The sequence below is a fragment of the Antedon bifida genome, chromosome 4, assembly GCF_963402885.1.
Source record: "Antedon bifida chromosome 4, ecAntBifi1.1, whole genome shotgun sequence".
Classification (NCBI taxonomy): domain Eukaryota; kingdom Metazoa; phylum Echinodermata; class Crinoidea; order Comatulida; family Antedonidae; genus Antedon; species Antedon bifida.
Genome location: NC_136229.1, coordinates 18,301,000 through 18,321,794, shown reverse-complemented (window position 1 = coordinate 18,321,794; position 20,795 = coordinate 18,301,000). Strand labels below are relative to the sequence as shown.

At 33.6% G+C, this 20,795-nt stretch overlaps 5 protein-coding genes across 6 annotated transcripts; 2 read left to right on the top strand and 3 right to left on the bottom strand.

Moving 5' to 3' along the window:
- Window positions 1-25: 25 nt before the first annotated feature.
- On the top strand, window positions 26-1,277 carry LOC144841326 (LYR motif-containing protein 1-like). The gene is made up of 4 exons (XM_078697622.1): window positions 26-262; window positions 356-416; window positions 589-620; window positions 716-1,277. The coding sequence occupies exons 1-4, from the start codon at window positions 113-115 to the stop codon at window positions 827-829; spliced, it is 357 nt and encodes a 118-aa protein (XP_078553748.1). The 5' UTR covers window positions 26-112; the 3' UTR covers window positions 830-1,277.
- A 1,498-nt stretch (window positions 1,278-2,775) lies between these two features.
- Window positions 2,776-10,480, bottom strand: LOC144839131 (vacuolar fusion protein CCZ1 homolog). Of its 2 annotated transcripts, XM_078694442.1 has the most exons (16): window positions 10,313-10,480; window positions 9,917-10,014; window positions 9,516-9,609; window positions 8,692-8,814; window positions 8,298-8,381; window positions 8,052-8,182; window positions 7,256-7,300; window positions 7,064-7,145; window positions 6,777-6,841; window positions 6,424-6,535; window positions 6,167-6,200; window positions 5,852-5,966; window positions 5,655-5,684; window positions 5,185-5,328; window positions 4,868-4,995; window positions 2,776-4,542 (listed from the first exon to the last, which is right to left on the bottom strand). In XM_078694442.1, the coding sequence occupies exons 1-16, from the start codon at window positions 10,388-10,390 to the stop codon at window positions 4,487-4,489; spliced, it is 1,419 nt and encodes a 472-aa protein (XP_078550568.1). In that variant the 5' UTR covers window positions 10,391-10,480; the 3' UTR covers window positions 2,776-4,486. The 2 variants fall into 2 exon arrangements, with proteins under 2 accessions (XP_078550568.1, XP_078550569.1); XM_078694443.1 differs by lacking the exon at window positions 5,655-5,684.
- Window positions 10,481-10,705: 225 nt separating this feature from the next.
- On the bottom strand, window positions 10,706-15,451 carry LOC144840111 (developmentally-regulated GTP-binding protein 2-like). The gene is made up of 13 exons (XM_078695780.1): window positions 15,300-15,451; window positions 14,928-15,016; window positions 14,726-14,797; window positions 14,486-14,575; window positions 14,320-14,380; window positions 13,563-13,653; window positions 13,195-13,267; window positions 12,993-13,083; window positions 12,636-12,733; window positions 12,129-12,294; window positions 11,706-11,764; window positions 11,328-11,381; window positions 10,706-11,230 (listed from the first exon to the last, which is right to left on the bottom strand). Exons 1-13 carry the CDS (start codon window positions 15,361-15,363, stop codon window positions 11,144-11,146), a joined length of 1,095 nt encoding a protein of 364 aa, XP_078551906.1. The 5' UTR covers window positions 15,364-15,451; the 3' UTR covers window positions 10,706-11,143.
- On the top strand, window positions 13,632-20,774 carry LOC144840114 (28 kDa heat- and acid-stable phosphoprotein-like). The gene is made up of 7 exons (XM_078695784.1): window positions 13,632-13,641; window positions 18,460-18,546; window positions 18,966-19,057; window positions 19,153-19,218; window positions 19,317-19,447; window positions 19,554-19,705; window positions 19,957-20,774. The coding sequence occupies exons 2-7, from the start codon at window positions 18,528-18,530 to the stop codon at window positions 20,001-20,003; spliced, it is 507 nt and encodes a 168-aa protein (XP_078551910.1). The 5' UTR covers window positions 13,632-13,641; window positions 18,460-18,527; the 3' UTR covers window positions 20,004-20,774.
- Window positions 15,655-18,240, bottom strand: LOC144840113 (cytochrome c oxidase assembly protein ctaG-like). The gene is made up of 5 exons (XM_078695782.1): window positions 18,150-18,240; window positions 17,200-17,716; window positions 16,672-16,827; window positions 16,047-16,214; window positions 15,655-15,884 (listed from the first exon to the last, which is right to left on the bottom strand). The coding sequence occupies exons 2-5, from the start codon at window positions 17,695-17,697 to the stop codon at window positions 15,741-15,743; spliced, it is 966 nt and encodes a 321-aa protein (XP_078551908.1). The 5' UTR covers window positions 17,698-17,716; window positions 18,150-18,240; the 3' UTR covers window positions 15,655-15,740.
- Window positions 20,775-20,795: the final 21 nt, after the last annotated feature.

Genomic DNA, 20,795 nt, shown 5'->3' with positions numbered 1-20,795 from the left:
AACCCGTGGACGAAATGTAAAAAAATGGTACAGTCCATACATCAAAAAACCACACACATCATAACAATCAACAGTACATACACACCACAAAAAGTCACAACAAGGAGTGTAAATGGACAGGGTAAAAGTTTTATCGTTGTACCGTCGGTTTCTGAGACTTTCAAAGACATGGGAATCTACTTCAGGAAACAAGCAAGATACATTTGCTGAAAGAAAATACATCAAGGATGAAACAAGAGCATTGTTCAAGAAAAATAAGGAGGTATAGCAGTATGTGCTAAAGGAGGAGAGACATAACTTCTGGAGCAATTTTGAATATAAAAAAAATGTAAATGTAAATTTGCTTATTTCACAGGTGACAGGAGATAAAGAAATAAGACTTTGTATACAGGAAGCAGACACTCGCCTTGAAATGGGTAATGTCCATGTGACTAAATTCATAATCATATTCATATTGCGAAAAGTAAAAATAAAAAATCCTTTAAATACCTATTATAATTATAGTTTAATTTTCTATGCAATTTGTCTTAGTTATTGCATAAAAAGAACTCATCATTGATACTCTGTACATCAAATTCATTTTTTCAGCACTCCACTATGGCACACCTTTTCCTAGACCGGTAAGTTAATAATGAACTATTTTATAAACTTAATTATCCCTACACCCACAAGACTCCCACATCATGCCTTCATGTTTAATTATTAATTTTTGCAGATGAACATTCCACACCATGGATTACCAATGTCAATGAGCAAAGGAAAAAAGGCACAAGAAAGATTAAGAAGACTATCAAAACCAGTTTATCTTCATTCGCATGACGAGACATGAAGCAAACAGCACCCCCCAAAAGACCAGTGACTATCTGTTATATTTTACACACAAACAAAATGATTGTTTATGTTCCTCGTCCTTTTGAGTGCAATTAGCGGAGATGTTGCCATGGTATCACCAGCTGCAAACTCTAATTAAGATCATCTGAGCGTCAAATGTCATTTTAAAATCACATGTGCAGCAGAGATACTGTACTACTTGTTTGAAATAGATGTTTATTACGCTTACGTACCTCCTGTATGAATTAATAAACTTTAAATTATATAAGAAATCTATTCTTTTATTGTCTTATTCTATTCACGTCTTGATTCATGATGACATCAGTCAAGACTCAAACTGGGGAACCTCTGGCAAATCACATACTCATTATTACTAGTCAACTCTTCCAATACCAGACTCTCTGAAATTTCTTGTTACCATTAAAAACACATTCCAAATACCAGACTTATTTAACAGATGGAAAACCAGACATATTTGGCCAGCCCAAAGTGTGTGATATTGGGAGAATTGACTATGCTGAAATGGCCTGGTGTTGGGTGTACTGGTCTTCAGGCCTCGAAATGGCTACAACCTTAAACAAACTCAGTCTACAGTTAATATACATGTGTCTATTTGTCCTCTTTATTGGTTTTTCATTGCACATTACATATGCATTAATAAATATTTACATATTCATATTATATTATAATTACTTGCAAATTGGAATAATAAGTACAATTACAGAGTATAAATTATTTATTAAATAATTGTTGGCTCCCTTCCACAACTTTGAAAGACTGTGATCCAAATACTGTATATCCATTTAGATTGGTTCAAGCTTACATGCAACTGGCCATAAATAATAACAAATAATTTATACTCTTAAATTAAGAGAGTACCCAGCATTCAATGTATAGATAAATAAAATATATTTAACATAATATATTGTTATTGTTGTTTACACTATCTCTCCACCACCAGAAAATATTAATCTGTAAAAAGTTATGACGAATGAATGATTCACTTTTTTCGATTAAAATATTAATCTGTAAAAAGTTATGACGAACGAATGATTCACTTTTTTCGATTATAAAAACTCCAATTCTCAAAGACTGCTTTACTGTAAATGCTGTATACGTACAATACCAACAGATTCCCAGTGCTGTATCTCCACATACAGTATTATCTATTTCCGAAGTATCAGCAATATTTGGTATTATATAACACCTAAATAAATTCCTGTCATTTGATTGGACGATTGTGGGTCACATGGCGTGCAATAGTACGCACTATTAAACGATCGTTTAATAGTACTTTTTTAAACATTTTGTGTACGAAAAAAAAAAACGTTTCGCGGATGAAAAAAAATTTAGAATACAAAAATTACATTGAAATACAACAGCGCCACCTGTCGTCCTGCCTCTGTTTGTAAACACCACCGCGAGATATGCAAAAGCAGCAGATTTTTGTGTACGATTTGGAGATATATATGTACTAATTTCATTCAAAAAGGCATTTAAATTAGCTTTAGATCGTTTTTAGGATTTTGATTACTTAATGGGGACATCCCTACAAGACGTGGAATCGTTGGAAAAACCATAATTAGTCAAGATAAGTTCCAATTGTCTGTCGAAGTTTTGCCTTTCAGCCAATCTAGTACTACTACACTAGCTAGCCTAGCTAGGCCTGTTAGTATTAGGCTAGGCCTAGCCTAGGCGTTTTAGCCTTGCTAAGCATAGGATTATTTGGTTGTTTGTTGACATAATTAACACTAAAGTAGGTGTGTTTATAAAATCCATATAAATATAACATTAACATTTAATATTATAATATTACTGTTTTAATCAATCTGAATGAAATGTAGGCCTCTTGGCTAGGGCTACCTTATATTTGATTCAAATGACAGGAATCTATTTAGATGTTATATAAAACAAATAAGGAATGTTTAATATTCGTGTAATGGTACAAATAATGGCATTTGGTGAATGATGAAAGGTTACATCAACTCGGCGTTGCCTCGTTGATATAACCTTTCATCATTCACCTCATGCCATTATTTGTACCATTACACTCATAAACATTCATTATTTGTATAATATTACATAGCCTATGTAAATACGTGAACGTGATTGGTTGAAACTGCGTCACATGACTGTCGCTTCGAGGATCGTAAATCGTATATATCCTCGAGAACGATGATATTGACTGAGTAATTTTCGCGTAATTATCGTGTCCCCTGTCATTAATCCTATACATTCTCGAGTTCGATGATATTGACTGTGTAATTTTCGTGTGGCAACACTCGCGTTCGCCGATAAATAAACAAAAGTCATCTACTGGATTTGAACTCGGGTGGGAATTGTCACTCCATCGCAAGACAACGCTTCCGCCGTTGCGCCACGGAAGTTGCTTCAAGAAATTATTCATCTAAACTATTTAAACTATGCATACATAGCGCCCTCATTTGTTATTAGTCCTCCCTAAATGTGATGAAACACCGTTTGTGATTGGTCAATACTCACGGTAGTAACCTAGTAACTAGTACGCGCTGAACATCCGGTGATTCGGCTTCTCGAAGAGAAGACGATGAATTGTTTATTCGGCCTACCTGATTATAATATTATTATTAATAGGCTTATTGATGGAAATTCTTCTGTTAATTTAAACGACCTAGGCCTAAGTGAATATTTTATTGCCAAGGAATCATTAATTAGTAATTATCTGTATATTATTCTTCGCAAGGTAAGGTGTCTAGGCAGGAGGCTTGTTTACATACAATACAAATACTATAGAATAGGAGGCCTAGCCTAGCTTCACCAGCAGACTTGTTCTTGGCTATATAATATAACAGATATTGCCTTTTATATCGGTTAAATATAAGATTTGACATCCCCTTGGGAATGATATTATGTTCTCGGGGAATATATATTTCCCTCAGCTGGCGCTTCGGGAAATATATATTCCCTCGAACATAATATCATTCCCTCGGGGATGTCAAATCTTATATTTAACCTCTAAGCAGTCAATATCTGTATAATACAGCATCTCATTTATATCACATGTGGTGGCTGTATCATGTAAGGTTAAGGGTTAGTTCACTACTAGATAAATGTGAAACACATGTGATGTTGTATTACCACATATTCCACTGATACTTCGGAAATAGATACAGTACCGAGAATCGGCTGTATACAATATTATTTCATGCATTCTGATCTTGTTCATATTCGATGAGTGGATTATTTTGGTCCAAAATAAAACTCTTTTCTCGCTGGATTAAAAACTGCCTGAACCATCAGATACAGTAGATAATTCTTGTCATTCCATTGGAGTAACACCATGCACATAATTTATATGTTCGTGGTAGTACCACCAAGACTGGTCAACCAGAATAAATTTTGACACAATCTTTAAATACCTGAACAGATTTTTTTATCCAGAATCAAACAATTGTGCCCTGGGGTTTCTCTTCAAAGATTCTTACAAGAATATTTCAGCATGCCACTTGTAACGCATCAAACATTCTAAAGTTGACTTCTGCCTCAGACCATTGCACAGGTGGTTATCCAGTGGACACTTCTAGAAATGTCCATCTTTCTATAAGGTGCTTATGACTCCCATCACCACAATATTCTATTATGTATTCCTATTTCGAATCAAAGCACTTTATCTAGGTCAATCAAGGAAGAAGATATTGCTGAATTGAGCGGCACATAATCTTTTGACTTCCTCTGAAAAAGACAAAAAAAAACCACATTATGGTGGAGTGGTGACATAGGAATTCTAAATGAAATCGAGAACGGAGGTTTAAAGCTCTGTCTACACTATCAAACTAGTTTGACAAAAAAAGTGTGATGTGCCCAATTATGGTGGTGATATGCCCATATAAGGTAGTGATATAGCATCATCATGTCCATATATGGGCACATCACATTTTTTTGTCACATAAAGTTTGATAGTGTAGACAGAGCTTAATGTTACAGAAACTGAGAAATGCACAGTTGCACCGCTCCTATGGAAGATTTACATATTATTTTAGAAATGTAATGTTCTTACCGTTGACCTCAATTAAGTTACTGTTCTTAAGATTCAGAACTACGTAGAATTCACGTTGATCAGACTTTTTTCCCGCAACCCAACATTCTGATGATGTCTTCATGATGGTTTCTTCGTCAAATTCTGATCTATAACAAAAATAATTCTCAACATCACAACACATTTCGTATACAGTTATAACATGAAGCATGTGACCTGTGGCCTTGTGTTGTGACCTACAGCCTTGTGTTGTGACCTGTGGCCTTGTGATGTGACCTGACCTTGTCATGTAACTCAGTAATTCAGTAAACATCTTCACTTGTCAAATAAACTTTTACCTCATAAAATCTGAATTGATGTCTGCGAGGAGTCTAAGAATATCAGGACTGATGATGGAGCTAGACGTCTTCCTGTTGTGGACAGTTGATTTTTCAGCTAGGTTCATTTGGTTGAAGTAGACAAATTTAAATTCTTGACTAATGCTGAAAACAAATATTATACAGTAGGTTAAAATCAAAATTATTGATTAACTGATAAAAAATGCCAAAGAGAATGCTGAAAACCTACTTGCAAAATGGCAGTATTTGTGAAGGATAAGTGTTTACTATATTTAGCTCACAACAATATGCATTTACTACTAAACTGTATACATCATATGCAAGGTACAGACAATTATACAGATACAGAGGAGGTAATTATTTACATCTAAACGTCAATACAAAATCCACACATTCAACTAAATAATGCAAAGGCGTGAGTAGCAACACATTTAAATCAGCTGTTCCACCTAATATACATCACCCCTCACCTCCTTACAGGTGTCAAACTGAAGTTCCGACTTTGTTTATGAATGAAGCAAAATAGATGGAAGAAAAACATATGAATGAATATTGAGCATTAGTAAGACACTACTTAAAAATCCCACATATCTAATTAAGTTGTTGAAAAAATAAAGAATAATTTCGTAAAATTTGGGAAATGTAACAAGATGGAAGAGTGAAATACCTTGGTGATCGTCTGCTAGACTGTTGTTCACTAATGTCTGAGGCTAACTTTGTAAGTTGTGGTCCAATAAAGTTATCAATTTCTTTAAACCAATTAAAACTAGGAATTGAATCAGCTGCAGGAAAAAAAAACATATATAGAATAAAATAATTTGATATTAAAATCCTGGACAGTGTGGTTTTTCAGAGTACATACAGTTACGGAAGTATGTCTAAAAATCTGCACTATATACAGGGACACATCTAGAAAGACCATAAGTCACTGGATTCGAACCAAGGCCATTACAAAATAAATATAGAATATAAAAGAGCATACCTTCTACCATTAAACAGACTGTTGCACTTAAGGCCTGAAAAGAAAATTAATTATTATGGCAATGATACATACATACACATTTGAAATTTGATGATGAAATTAGTACATTTTATTGTAAGTTGATATAATCCATCTCCTTGGTACTTGCCATATGAGGGATGAATACAGATATATACTGATACTGAACAAAAAATAAAACTACTTTTTTCTACACCAACAAAAATATTAAACTCTTTGAGCAGGGAACTCATACATACCCTATATACTACTAAATGCAATGCTGTTTGTTCTGTATTTGAATTGACATGAATTTTAGGAATTTTCCCTAAATTCCGTTCATCTGAAAGGTCTGGAGGACCAGTTACATACCTGAAAACATGAATATTAAATATGATATACAAATCCATTGTTTACTATAGAAGCTGATGTCTTTTAAATTTAATGTTTAAAAAGTGGGCTCTTTTTATACAGTCTCCAAATATTTCATTTTTCTCATTTTGGACATCTGCAATTTATAGTTCATGCCACCAAGCCTCTTTAATTGCCCTGCCTATTTCGTGTTATTAGCAGCAATGACATTAATGTAAAATATGTTTTGTAAGATACATACTTTCCATAATGAGAAGAAGAAACAGCCTGACCCAAAAGTACCTTAGACGGTGGTGCTTCTTTCAACTTTAAAAAAAATAAAAGAAAAATTAATTACGGTATTCTTATTCTGAAATATAGTATACAAATGCAAATTTCAGATACTGTAGTGTAGATTTGGCAGAGGGTAAGGTACTGCTCGTGTGTGAGAAGGAAGTTTGACACAGTCATCCAATTCCATAATCAACAGTTTCAACCATCAAATGATTCTACAAAAATCAGAAATAAAAATTTTAGTTGCTAGCTTACCTCTGTATCTAGAGATGTTGGAAAAAGGTTGGTTGTCAGATACCTGTATAACACTCTCATGTCATCTTGCTCTAACCCACTCCTAGAAATACATCAAGACGACAATTAAATATGCCTATATTGAAGTATGTTCTTGATTCATGTTGAAAACATTTAGGAACTTATCAGTGAGTGAAAATTATATATACTTACCATACTAAATGATCATTGTACAAGAATGCTGTGTGTTTTATTCGACTGAAAGAAAAACATTATTTTTGCAAATTAGTCAAGTTTAAGTCTGAACAAGTTAGGCTCAAGTCTAAGCCTGTGCAAGTTTGGCTCAAGTCTAAGTCTGTGTAAGTTAGGCTCAAGTCTAAGCCTGCGCAAGTTAGGCTCAAGTCTAAGTCTGCGCAATTTAGGCTCAAGTCTTAGTCTGCGCAAGTTAGGCTCAAGTCTAAGCCTGCACAAGTTAGGTTCAAGTCTAAGTTTGTGCAAGTTCAGCTCAAGTCTAAGCCTGTGCAAGTTAGGCTCAAATCTAAGTCTGCACAAGTTAGGCTCAAATCTAAGCCTGCACAAGTTAGGCTCAAATCTAAGCCTGCACAAGTTAGTCTGAAATCTAAGCCTGCACAAGTTAGGCTCAAGTCCAAGTCTGTGCAAGCTAGGCTCAAAGTCTAAGTCTGTGCAAGCTATGCTCAAGTCTAAGTCTGTGCAAGCTAGGCTCAAGTCTAAGCCTGTGCAAGTTAGGCTCAAGTCTAAGTTTGTGCAAGCTAGGCTCAAGTCTAAGTCTGTGCAAGCTAGGCTCAAGTCTAAGTCTTTGCAAGCTAGGCTCAAGTCTAAGTCTGTGCAAGTTAGGCTCAAGTCTAAGTCTGTGCAAGCTAGGGTCAAGTCAAAGTCTGTGCAAGCTAGGCTCAAGTCTAAGCCTGTGCAAGTTAGGCTCAAGTCTAAGTCTGTGCAACTTTTTCTTAAATTAGGTAAATATTTAAATTATTTACAATTAATACCTTACCTAAAATTTGCTTCAATGAGGTTGATAAAACATTGTATTCTAAGATAAGTATTTTTGTCAAGAGGAAGAAATTGTATTCCAGCATGGACATCCAAAATATCACATTGGCTTAATTTCAAAGTTGAAATATACTGGAAAAAAGAAACAAAAATTGATAAGCAAGCATTCATTCAGGAAAAAAAATACACAATCATTTACAGTTAATAAAATCAATTTTATTAATTATATTTTTATTAAATTTCTTACCCGATTAAAGAAATGTGCTAACCTATGCTGTAACTGTTCAACGTTCGTACGTTTAAGTATGCCATAAAAAGTTCCCATAAATAACTGCAAAAAAAAAAAAAAAATTTCTTGTCATGTTTTTTACACTACGCTCTGTCTACACTATCAAACTTTATGTGAAAACAAAATTTGATGTGCCCATGTATGGACATGATGATGTCATAGCACTAGCATATTTAAGCATATCACTACCATATTCGGGCACACCACACTATTTTTTCAAAGTAGTTTGATAGTGTATACAGAGTATAAGTGCCTACGATTGAAATGGGAATGCAATAAATGTGAGTTTCACAGGGCTAATATTTGGTACTGTACCAGGCTTCTTTCAGGTAGATAGAGATATATGGCATACCTTAAACATTTTATAAGCCTGTGTGAGTACTGCCTGGTATACTGAATCTTGTACATCATCTGGATGATACTCTCGTAGTGGCTTGCCATCTACCACCTTTTCTGTATATGGTATAGCTACAGTCTGCAATAGAACCAAAAACATCTCTTATTTTATAATCATTTATCCACCTGAGGTTTACCAATCAAGGGTGTCGATTGTTTACCTCCGCCAAGGATCGCATTTGTCTGTTTGTTAGCAGGATTACTCAAAAAGTAATTACAAAATCTTTACCAAAATGAAAATACAGATAGATATGTGGTCAAGGACCACTCCATTAAATTTTGGAGGCAATCCAGACCACGGTCCCAATTCTGGACCACTTTTTAGTATAATTTTCAGACCTGCTAGTGTTAAAAGATAGGACAGAATTTTCAAAAGCCGGCGAGCAGTCTTAAAGTAACAAGTATACTGAAATTGCATTTTCATTTTTGTACAAGAGGCAAGAGTTACAATTTGTGATTTGTAATATTAAAACATAATTTGATTTAATGTACAGGTTTTTTAATACGAGTAGTTTTAAAAAACCTATTTTAAAATTCACCCGTTTGTTTTTGCCGTTGCTGTTCTATTGTTAGTCAACTGATATTATTGTTAGTTGAAAGGCTGGTTACATAACCATTACACCAAATTCGCATACACATGCTTGTAATGAAATTAGCCTAAATCACACACAGCATTTCCCGGGAAATCTTATGTAGGAGAATTTTACAGTAGGCGGGAGGTATGCACTCTCGGAGTTGCTTTCTTGTTTATAATGTGTTCTTCCAACTCCCTGTTCTTACCATGACCATCCAAAAGTCCTTCTCAGCCTCAAGAAAGAGCTGTCTGTTTTTCTGTGTATGTATGGCTTCACAAGGTTTATTTGGTAAAAATGTTCTGTAAAGAAAAGAAAAAATTATTAATCTAAAAAAGCTATTAATTAGAAAAGCTTTCATGGCGAGTTAAATGCAATGATGGAGCAGCATTAAATTAGTTTTGTTTCTTTCTGGTAATAACATACAATGTTTGTAAATTTTCTATTTTTCTTCCAAAATTTTCTTTAGTTTATGTTTTTATTTATTGGTCTTCACCCGTCATTGGATTTACTCCTCACCATTTCCTGGACCGTTTTAATTCTCCATCTTCTGCAATTTGACAATACAAAAGAAAAGAAAGAAAAATTCAAACATTTTGCTGCACCTACTGAGTGAATTTTACTACAGCTTCACTGAGACCAATATTCTTTATTTTAACATCCAGCTGCTCTTTGTCTGGATGATAGAACATGATCTTTTTGTGTTCCTGAATAAAATAAAACATTTTTTTAATTAAAAATGTGTAGGCCTAGAAACAATTTCTTGTCGGTATATTAATTATATTATAAAATAACATAAATTTTATTTAACACCCAGCTTAATAAAACGTAGGCCTAGGCCTATACATTCACTACCAAGAAGCGGGGAATCCCCCAAACCAACCCAGTCCGAGCGCGCAGGTAGTGTGATAAATTAGTTCGGTGTTGCTAGGCCTAGCTAAAATAGTAGGCCTAGCCTACTAGACCCTAGTTTAAATAAAAAATACATGCTTTTATTAGACCTACCTCTCCTTCTCGAGGTCCATATTCAGGATTATAGACAAAGAAATTTATCAATGATATACAGGTTCGTGTAGTCATCATAAACTTTGTAATGTTTTCCCCTCCATTTAATGAAAATTAAACAACCATGCCTCTAGGCCTAGCTGTAGATTCACCCGCACACACGACAAATTCGTCTCTGCGACGTCTGCGTGGTCGAATCGTCCAATCCAATTTGGGGAAAACGTATAGCGCCCCTAACGTTTATTTCTCATATGGGGGTGTCTTGTTCATTATTATTACTTTGTTTGTACACTCTGTACACACTACAAACAAACCTTCCAGATTTAAATGGATTACTTCAACCAATTCAATAATTGTTAGATACAAAGACAATAAAAACATATACTTTACAGCTACAGTTTCATACATTTATTCAATCAATGTACAGTATAGTATATGGAAATACATCATGATATGCATAATATACAAACTGTACAACAAAAACCCAATTCTGGTGATTCTGACATTGTAATGATAGTTATAGCATTTTCTTATTTGGAAATCTATTTTGTCTAAAGAATGCCTTGTATTCAAGACCTCTTCATAATCTCCATACATTGGTAAAATCAAAACCCTATTACGTTCCACCTCAGGTCATTCAACAAAGAATAAAAACATCAAAATAACCAGTATGGGTATAGTATATAATACAGCATATTTATTAAACTTCATATCATATAATTGTAAAGAGCAGCCAGGTATATGTTAAAACCCAGTTGAACATCAGAGTTGCATGGTTAAAATAATTCATGTAAATAACTATATTTCATCAAAACTATAATAACATTGTATCTATTTCTTTACTATTTGTATGACATCCTCATGCTTCATTGTATGTAATAAGCCAACTCTCTGTGGATTGTATTTAACACTTGTACCCTGAAAAAAAAGACAAGATAATAATGACAGCATTTAAAACACACAAAAGACATACATGCAGAAAAATATTGTGATTGAAAGAAACTGAAAGACTTACCCATACTAATGAGTATTTAAATGAACTTGCGATACTTCTATGAATTGCATGACACTGAAAATAAACACAAATTATTATATTATAAATACCTCTCTAGGCACAAACACGAATGCAGCCAATATTATTCTAAGGCTTTCAAGCCAATAGTCTGGGTTCATTTTCAAAGGGGAACAAATTGTCATCAGGCTAGTTAGGCTTATTTAAATACCATATTTTACTGCTGATCTCTAGTTTTAAAAGGTCACTTCTGAAAAAAGGGAGGTTCATTCAAACCCCTGGCTTGCTTTAAACCAGCTTAAAAGTGTCTTTATAATCAACTACTGTACAACCTGCTTCAAATATGATCATCTACCCTTAGCCTAAATATAGTGTTCTTACCACATGTTCTACAGAACAGTCTCTTCTCATTATAATTCCATCTTGAAAATCTGGTTGCTCTGTGGAAACAAACAAAAATCATTTATATTCAATGGGTGGTGTGTTTTACATTAGATCATTCTGTGCTCATTTCTGACAGAGTTCAAACTTAGCACAAAGGGATTGAACAGCCATGGAGTAAAGGCATAGCACACCATAGTGTAATTCTGAACATTTAACTATGAAAACACTGCCCTTAATCAATAAAGTCATCGAATCCAATTCAATAAACCAGATCAGATTTCCCTGTATAGTAGACAAGAATGGATTGATAGAACTTTACAGAGAGACACACAAACTACGGCTTTATAAGTCTCAACATCAAGGTAAATCAAGGTAATCAATCATGCATATCGAAAATATTATTGATAGTTAATACTATACCTCCTCTCCTCTTTGTGTACACACATATAAGACCTAAATACTCCCATAATTTTTCTAAGAAGTAGTCGAGATTTAACTTGAGTTCACAGCTTATGACGATGCAGTGAGGCAGGTGGGCTATTCTATCAACTTCTTCAATTGAGATTTGATCAATTTTATTGTATACCTGAAAATAATTTACAGTTTTATACTAAAATTGCAGTCAAAGAGCAGATAGTAACGAGTGCTGGTAGTAATGGCTGTGGCAGGAGGTAATGGTAGTTGTATTGGCGATAATGATGATGAAAATTAAATGTAAAGCCATTGGTCCTGTGTAAATATAGTGCATGCTAAAGAACTTGGTACACTATTCGAAAAGAGTACAGGATCGTCAGCCGGTTTGCCAATCTGTTAGGCACTACACTGCTGGCTGTAGAGGGCCTAATCAGAATTTCCTCAGTTTCCAGTTAAGCTTGAGGATCAAGAATAAATACATTAGCATTTTAGTTAGTCTGTAACTTGACTTACATATAAGCATGGAAGGTAAACCCGATTATCAGAGATAACATCAATGAAATCATCCGCACTGCAATCTTCACGAAACAATACTTCTGCATTGAATATTTCTAAACGAAAATGTTAAGAGCAATATATATGAACAATGTCATCTGACAGTGCTCCAACCTATAGGTATGAGGTTGAAGTTCAAATCATATGCAACTCGTTTGGCTTCTTCCAGGTGTATACATTGGTACTGGGACTAACCTGCTATGTATGAACAAAAATGGGGTGGGGGAGAACTAGGACATATTTTCACAAGTTGGTTTAGTGTGGGGGATTTACATAGAATTTATAACATTAAAAAAATGTATTTTGAAAGGATACTGTATTCATGTAGAATTGTCTGTATTAGTTTCTCATTACACATGGTCAGGGCACACGTTGAATTGAAGGATAGTCCGCCACCTTTCTTAGGCTGTCCAGAAAATTAAAAAAAAACAAAATTCCATTAAATCCTAACTATACAATACTTGACCTTATTGAAAAATATAAACACACTGTAGTCTTTTTTTAAAGAATATAATACCTTAAAATAAATATTTGGTCTTGGTTTGTTGAGTCTGAGACCAACACTTTCCAGCTCTTTTTCTAAAAGTTTCCTGTCAAAAAATAATTTTTAAAAAAAGAATAGAGTGATGAGAGTAAATGTTATAACTTCAGTACTGTATACTGTACACATTATATAGGTTCAAATAACATTAACATGTCAACTGACATCTATTCAGCAAATAAACCTTGTTGTTAATATGAGGCTATTATTGGAAGCCAAGTATGACAAGCTGAAGTGCCTCTAGATTACAAGATTGACCAATAGTTGATGATTCTAGAATGGGAAAGCACTACTGTGGTTAAAATAGACAGCATTTATAACTATATAAACAAAAATAAACTAACTTTTGAATATCTCCTTTGGTGGCATCTAGCATCATAACAACCATATCTGCTGTCCTAGCAACGGCGATTACTTGTCGACCACGCCCTTTACCTGAGGGAAAGAATAACATGCATAATATAAGTGTTGTTAATTGATTTTTATGGTAGTGGGACGATTCGGCCCTGGGACGGGATTTGATTTTTACAAGATGTACAGGGTTAGGGAGGTTTCGCAATCTTACAAATATGATAACGAAAACGGATACGTCACGCACACATATTCGTTTTTCGTAAGCCAGGAAAAATCTGTTTCGCATGGCAACGAAATATTGAGGGCGCCGTCCAAAATATGACTGCGGTAAATTTGAGCGAAGCGGCAGGTACGTGTTGCTTGGCTGCCTAGGCCTAGCGTAACATCAAAGCGAGTGAGGACTTTAAAAACTGCTATTTATCAAAATTGACCTGGCATTTTAGTAAATTACTTTCAATAAATCTAATAATTATATTATAATCATGAATCATTCCTGATTCAAATGCAAAATAGATCAAAAACTATACTTATTTTGTAGTTACGAATATGACTGGTGATATTCGTCAACACAAATACGCTTTACGAATATGAAATGGGGATCAGCTCAAAAGTTTCACAAATGTGTGACGTATCTGTTTTCGTATTCGTAAGGTTGCAAAACCTCCCTATTAAGTCTTCACATTCTTCTTCATTCATAAATATAACTGCAAAATATGTTGTAATACAGTACAGCGATTTGCCATTTACCTTGAGAAGCACCCTCTATGATTCCTGGTAGATCAAGAAGTTGAATATTAGCACCGTTATACTGTAAATACAAATATAAAATGTTATTATTTTATTCTCTTTGAGCATAGAAGGCACTATTGATTAATACTGGATTAGTAGTAATATCAGTGAAATCAAAACTTACATCTATTACACCAGGGATGCACGTTAATGTGGTAAACTCATAGGAAGCCGATTCACTGTGAGTCTTAGTGACGGTATTCAGTAGTGTAGACTAGATAAAGATATAAAAAAAACAAATGTATCAGAATTTTATTGTACAGTATTCGTATACAGAAATAAATACATGATGATACATGTGCTAAAATTGTATGGTGGCATTTAATGCAATGTAAAACACCATACAATTTTAAAGTGATCTTACTTTTCCAACCGATGGAAAGCCAATGAGTGCCACTCTGGCATCCCCAGATTTCATGACATCAAAACCTTCACCCTGAAAAGAAATAAAAATTAAATGTTAATATTAATAATGATTTAATTTAATAATAATATTGTCATAAATAAGTAACTGATTCATAACCCTCAAATGCTGCGAGAGGATAGGTGTAGATAGTAGTACTCACTTTGGCTGAAGTTTTTCCTTGCGGCTCCAATAATTGTGTTCTGTACTTTGCAAGTTTAGCTTTTAATAAACCAAGATGATATTCGGTTGCTAGGAAAATAAATTTTTTAATGTTAAATTAAATTAATAAATTTTTGGTTATGTCATGTATAAATAAATTTATATAAATTAATAATATAAGACCTAGTCAAGTTTAGAGGCGTCTTTATACAAATTATAAATTTTAAAAGTTCTAGGCCTAGGCCTCTATCCCTGAGTTGGGACGGTCGCGTGCCAGATGCGAGTGGCGGCCCCCACCGCCGCCGGGCCTAAATTCCAAGCAGGCAGCAGGGGCCTAGCTGTTTGATATAGAAACACAATAAAAACACATTACCTTTATTCTTTTGAGTTCGAGCAATCTCCGCTTCAACTTGCGCTATCTTTTCTAAGATCCCCATTTTGTAAAAATATATCGAAAACTGGAAATACCAGGAAAAAATAGACAAGAAAAACAACACACGTTGACACGAGAGGAGTAGAGAAAATTACCACAAATTTTGGTCATGGTATGAAACGCCAAAGTCGCCTTTTATTACTGCATTAACAGACTACAGTAATCGCCAGTTTAGTTTAGTTGTTTTACAGCAATAAAATATCCATAACTTAAATCATAGATAATTATAATATCTAAATAAAAATAATATCTAAAGTTCAGTCTTATTTTTAATGTTTTATTCAAATTCCACAAATAACCACTGATCTGCATTTATTATGCATGCAGCCAAAATACTGCAGTAACATCAGTAATTTAGACAACATAATTATATATTATATATCAATGTTTCATCCATGGGTCTGGGAGTTGTAGACCTTCTTTGGCTTCAAAAAACGTATAGGACAAAGTAATCATGTCAACATTTGCCATTCTAGGATCTTCAGCAAACTCGGGATCAATGTAGAAGAATACTGGCATATCAACCTAGGATAAAAGAAAAGAGAGTTGATTCAATGAATTATTAAGATCCTTGTCTGCCAGCCCAAACCATACAAGAAACAGAATGGGGACAGATTGAAAAAGTTGTTAAAATAAATGCAGTTAATTAAAAATAAGGTCTATAAACAAATAAACAGTCAATGTTACCTGTTCGTGTGGATTTAATCTTTGTTCTTCAAAACAGAAGCATTGTATTTTATTGAAGTATTGGCCTGCATCAAATGGTACAACGTTGTAAGTCGAGATACCTACTATCGGCTTGTCTGTTGGGTTAACTGCAGAGTAAAACGCAAGGGCTGTTTCACCTGGGTAAACCTAAAAAACATTAAAAAAATTGTCACAGATAAATTTATTTAATAATAATGAAATGATAATAGCTTAGCTGTGGCACGTGGTTGACATGCTTGCCTTTCAATCTCAAGATCCAGGGTTCAATCCTGACCTAGTAGTGCCAGGGTTGTAACTAATGACTCTTTCAACTCCACTCTCTAAGCCTTAAATGAGACTTTATAAGCACGTCCGATAAATTATAAAATAGTTTATCCATCCTGTAATTGGCAAGTTTGTGTTTGTTGTTGGATGCGTATGAAATATAAAAAAAATTTGAAAAAGCAATTATAATTTATTTATTAGTATTGAAATGAGAAAATATGTATTCAATGTTCTACCAAGAATGTATCTCTGACAGATCTGTTAAATGAAAGTTCGAAAACAAAACAAACTTGTTGCCACTGAAGTTCTCTGCAACAAACAAATCACCTGAAATAGTTACCTTAACCTCTGGTTGTTGAGGGCGGAAATTCCATCTCATACTTGCTGCAGTGTCTGCATTGAACTTTATGAGAAGTTGTCTGTTTTTAATGACAGTCATTGATTCAACTTTCTCTGTGTCATGACCTTTGGTTGCTTGACCACCAAGTCCAGTAGCCTATCAATACAAATTTAATTTCAAATTAAAACATAGGTAAATAGATAATATAATTATTGATAAGTATATATATTTATTTTATATATATTTAGTATTGAGTAGTATTTCAATTATATAGATAAAGAAAAAGTTTGAGTTTTCATGTAGGTTTCTAAGCAAGTAAGAATGTCTTTTAGACTTGATAGCTATGTACCTATAACATTTCAAATTAAAACATAGGTAAATAGGTAATATTATTGATAAGTTTTGAGTTTAATTTTAAATTATATAAATAAAGTTTGAGTTTTCATGTAGTTTTCTAAGCAAGTGCAGAATGTCTTTTGGACTCGATAGCTGTGTACACATAAATAATAAAAAAAATCCTCATTATACCTGGCAGAATACAGCATAAAGTGGAACAGCAGCATAGGACAGACCTCCCACCAGTATAGTTGCAGCCAACACATACAACACAACCGTTTTATTCTTTTGCGATGCTCTAGCACTTTTATGTGACCTCCACCTATATGTCCATTCTAGAGGCCTTGTATAGAATTTATTGCTTAATAAAGTCCTTTTTTGATAGCTTATCATTGAAAATAGTTTAACATTATTTGAATTAAAATATCTTTGCTGTTGTAGTCTTTCTATAAAATCTGTTCTAAAAAATGATGAAAAACTGTGTGGTAGAGATTTACTAATTTGCTTATTGGAAGTTTTAACTGAATAAAAATTTATATTTTGATATTGTGTTTTTGAATATTTGATTAATAAACAATTGCTCTTGTTGTAGGTAGCATGTTTCGATGTTGATGGTATACATCGTTGTAGCAGCAAATGCTTTTGACAAGATTTTAGTAGTAGATTTGAGATTTGCCCAAGGACGGTCATCTCAAATGTTGAATGAAATCTGAAAAAGGAAAAAAATAATTTTGTACAGTACAAAAATCAATTTATTAAATCAATACTCGGGCCTACAACTAGTACTACTAACTTTAAATAAATATAAACAATTTTTAATTAATAATGATAAATGTTACTGCTAAATTATAGTCTATAATAGGCCCTAATTAATAATTTAATAGCGTTCTGTGCTTTTTACATAGGCGAGCATGATGACGTCACAGTTCATCCACATTATTATTCATTCCTCAACCATTTCAGAGTGGCGCTTACATGCAGACCACCACACCGTAACCGTACTGCTAGCCAGCCTAGGCCTAGCATATAGTAGAGGCTTGAAAAAAACGCTCGTTTATAGTAACACAATTATTCAAGCACCACAGAATAGCTAAAACAAACATTTATAAATTAAAATGTATTCAAATTATTCATTAAAATACCTTTTAAATTGTGATATTTAATTTTTAAAAAGTTAGGCCTAGGCTGGACTGCCCATTTTTTCAGATTTTTTTCACATGTCAATACAGGGTATGTACTGTATTTTGTAATTCGTGAACATATTTTCTGCGTGTAACTGTTTTGTGAACGCGTCATAAATTATAATGCGTTGAATCGTTTCTGTTATTTTATCCGTAAGGTTTATGTATGTAACAGAGGTACGACGTTTCGGAGTTGTAGACAACGCAACAAGCGTCAAAACGCAAGACCATTCTTTTGGGAAATTTGCAGTGTTTCGTTAACTTGTCGAGTTGGATAGCATCTGCTTACATTTTAATTGATAAACATATATTTTTTAGATAACTATCTTAAATTTCAACATGCCTAGAGGAGGAAGAGGTATGTTATGTTTCCATTAAGTCATGATAGCATACTATTATTATAGTTGATTAAATTATGAAGACTCGTAAATGCTAGGCCCACCATACATCATCATGTGGTGGGCCTAACTAAGCTAGCTAGGTCTATCCCATTTGTCTGGCAACAAGTCCCGACGGCTACAGAAGGAAACGTGGGAAGATTACGGTATATGGTGCAACATTTTGGGTGTAGCCTAACAAGTGAATATTTTATGTAATCGTTTTGTATGTAGTGTCAGAAAGTAGTAAACGAGTTGATATTATTATTTATTACAGTAATTTGTTTGCTTGCAGGATTTATTTAATTATTAAATTAATATTAATAAATATGTGTGAATCAGATAATAAAATATAATTATAACTCTTTTTTTCCTTACTTACACCATTGTTTGATTTCAGGAGGAAAACCTAAACACAAGGGTCGCGGAAGGACATTCCACAATCCAGAAGAAATTGATGCCCAAATGAAAGATGATACAAATGCATGGAGGGTTTGTATTTTAAATAAATATCTTAAAATAATGATATCATGTCATTGGTATAACAACACCATCATTCACAATATGACTACATCTTTCTTTTTTAGCAAAAGAATCGAGACATGCCACCAAGTTCATCATCGTCAGAAGAAAGCTCAGATGATGAGGATAGAGTAAGATCAAATTTGTTTATTAAAACAAAATTTTGTTCACTAATTGAAATTAACTTGCTTAATTTAAATAACTTATAATATTTCTCTCTTTTTTTCAGCCAACAAAAGGTATAGAAGGTCTTATACAAATAGAAAATCCAAACAGAGTCCAAAATAAAATGAAAAAGGCATCAAATTTAAATGTAGAAACTGCTACATCAGGAACCCAAAATTTGTCAAGGAGGGAAAGGTATGTAATGCTGTAGTTAATATGTGATAATGGCTGAAAACATGATAGTCATATCTACTCTGTATACACTATTCATTATAAACAATGTCATGTCATTTAATAACAGGGAAGAAATTGCAAAACAGGAGGCCCATCAACGATATTTGAAACTTCATGCAGAAGGAAAAACAGATGAAGCAAAGGCAGATATGGCACGACTACAAATTATACGAAAACAACGAGAAGATGCTGCCAAGAAACGGGATGAGGAGAAGAAAGGTAAAGTGGTACCAGATAAATCTCTTTCTAAAAGTAAAAGAGTTGGGTTGACACACAGTTTTTAAATTAAAGAGTATGAGGCTTGCATCTATCAAGCTTTATGTGACAACAAAATGTGATGTGCCCATATATGGACACGATGATGTCATACCACTACCATATTTGGGTTCATCACACTTTTCAAACTAGTTTGATAGTGCAGACAGAGCTTAACAAAATTCATTCATTCATTCATGTTTTTCTTTTTTCAGCAAAAGATGATGCAGCAAAAGCAAAATCTCAAGCAAGAAAGAAATGATAAAATGTAAAACAGCAGTAAAATAAATGAAGCTTATTCCAGGCACGATGAAGACAAGAGCTGTCGTTTCCAGATGCTTGAAATAAACTCTTAAATTACATTAAATCATTTTCTAAAAAAACACTTTGAAAAGAAAGCTTTAAAAATCCAAACAGAATAAACTAAAGAGCATACATATTATTATTAATATTCATTTCTGTTAGACATATTGCATTAATGCCCCAATAGATAGTAACCAGCTGCTAGGACATACAAACTTTGTCCAACATATTTGATTGATATGTTAAAAAAATCAGAGACATCAGACAGGATTCGAACTCAGGACTCTGTGGTCATAATATTGAAACGTTCTCTTATCCAACAGGATACCACTTAAGGAAAATCATTAAATATTTATTTACTGAAATTTGGTAGGAAATCATTTACAACTTAGTACAGTAGTAAGATTATTTCTGCCATTGTATATCATTTGGAAGAATCCATATAAAGGATTTTACTTACAATTGTTTTGGTAAACCATGGTATAAGATAGTGGATGCAATATGGGTGCTACAAAGTAAATGATATTCACTACGTCCACTCTTACACCAGTTTTATAATAATGAACTAAATATTAACAATGGTTTTTAATTTGATTAAATGTAATAGTAATTATTTTTTTGTTTAGCAATTCTTTAGTAGTTATATTCCGATTCTCAAATAGTATGCAAGTACAGTACAACCTCTAAGGGCTCCTTCATGACCCAATAAAGCATTCAAATAGGGATTGGCTATTGTGTCAAAAGAATTATT

What these genes read in the sequence shown, in the direction of transcription:
- LOC144840113 (XM_078695782.1), bottom strand. Translation starts at nt 17,697, where the DNA reads ATGACCGTCCTTGGGCAAATCTCAAATCTACTACTAAAATCTTGTCAA. An exon ending in TTTATGCTGTATTCTGCCAG is followed by an intron (nt 16,828 to 17,199) that starts GTATAATGAGGA and finishes TTGTATTGATAG; the next exon opens with GCTACTGGACTTGGTGGTCA. An exon ending in GATTAAATCCACACGAACAG is followed by an intron (nt 15,885 to 16,046) that starts GTAACATTGACT and finishes CTTTTATCCTAG; the next exon opens with GTTGATATGCCAGTATTCTT.
- LOC144839131 (XM_078694442.1), bottom strand. Translation starts at nt 10,390, where the DNA reads ATGATGACTACACGAACCTGTATATCATTGATAAATTTCTTTGTCTAT. An exon ending in ATGGACCTCGAGAAGGAGAG is followed by an intron (nt 10,015 to 10,312) that starts GTAGGTCTAATA and finishes TATTTTATTCAG; the next exon opens with GAACACAAAAAGATCATGTT. An exon ending in TAGCACATTTCTTTAATCGG is followed by an intron (nt 8,183 to 8,297) that starts GTAAGAAATTTA and finishes TCTTTTTTCCAG; the next exon opens with TATATTTCAACTTTGAAATT.
- LOC144840114 (XM_078695784.1), top strand. An exon ending in AATTTGTCAAGGAGGGAAAG is followed by an intron (nt 19,448 to 19,553) that starts GTATGTAATGCT and finishes ATTTAATAACAG; the next exon opens with GGAAGAAATTGCAAAACAGG. An exon ending in ACGGGATGAGGAGAAGAAAG is followed by an intron (nt 19,706 to 19,956) that starts GTAAAGTGGTAC and finishes TTCTTTTTTCAG; the next exon opens with CAAAAGATGATGCAGCAAAA.
- LOC144840111 (XM_078695780.1), bottom strand. Translation starts at nt 15,363, where the DNA reads ATGGGGATCTTAGAAAAGATAGCGCAAGTTGAAGCGGAGATTGCTCGA. An exon ending in GCTTTCCATCGGTTGGAAAA is followed by an intron (nt 14,576 to 14,725) that starts GTAAGATCACTT and finishes ATCTTTATCTAG; the next exon opens with TCTACACTACTGAATACCGT. An exon ending in GACAATTCTACATGAATACA is followed by an intron (nt 12,734 to 12,992) that starts GTATCCTTTCAA and finishes ATTTTCGTTTAG; the next exon opens with AAATATTCAATGCAGAAGTA.
- LOC144841326 (XM_078697622.1), top strand. Translation starts at nt 113, where the DNA reads ATGGACAGGGTAAAAGTTTTATCGTTGTACCGTCGGTTTCTGAGACTT. An exon ending in TGTTCAAGAAAAATAAGGAG is followed by an intron (nt 263 to 355) that starts GTATAGCAGTAT and finishes CTTATTTCACAG; the next exon opens with GTGACAGGAGATAAAGAAAT. An exon ending in GCACACCTTTTCCTAGACCG is followed by an intron (nt 621 to 715) that starts GTAAGTTAATAA and finishes TAATTTTTGCAG; the next exon opens with ATGAACATTCCACACCATGG.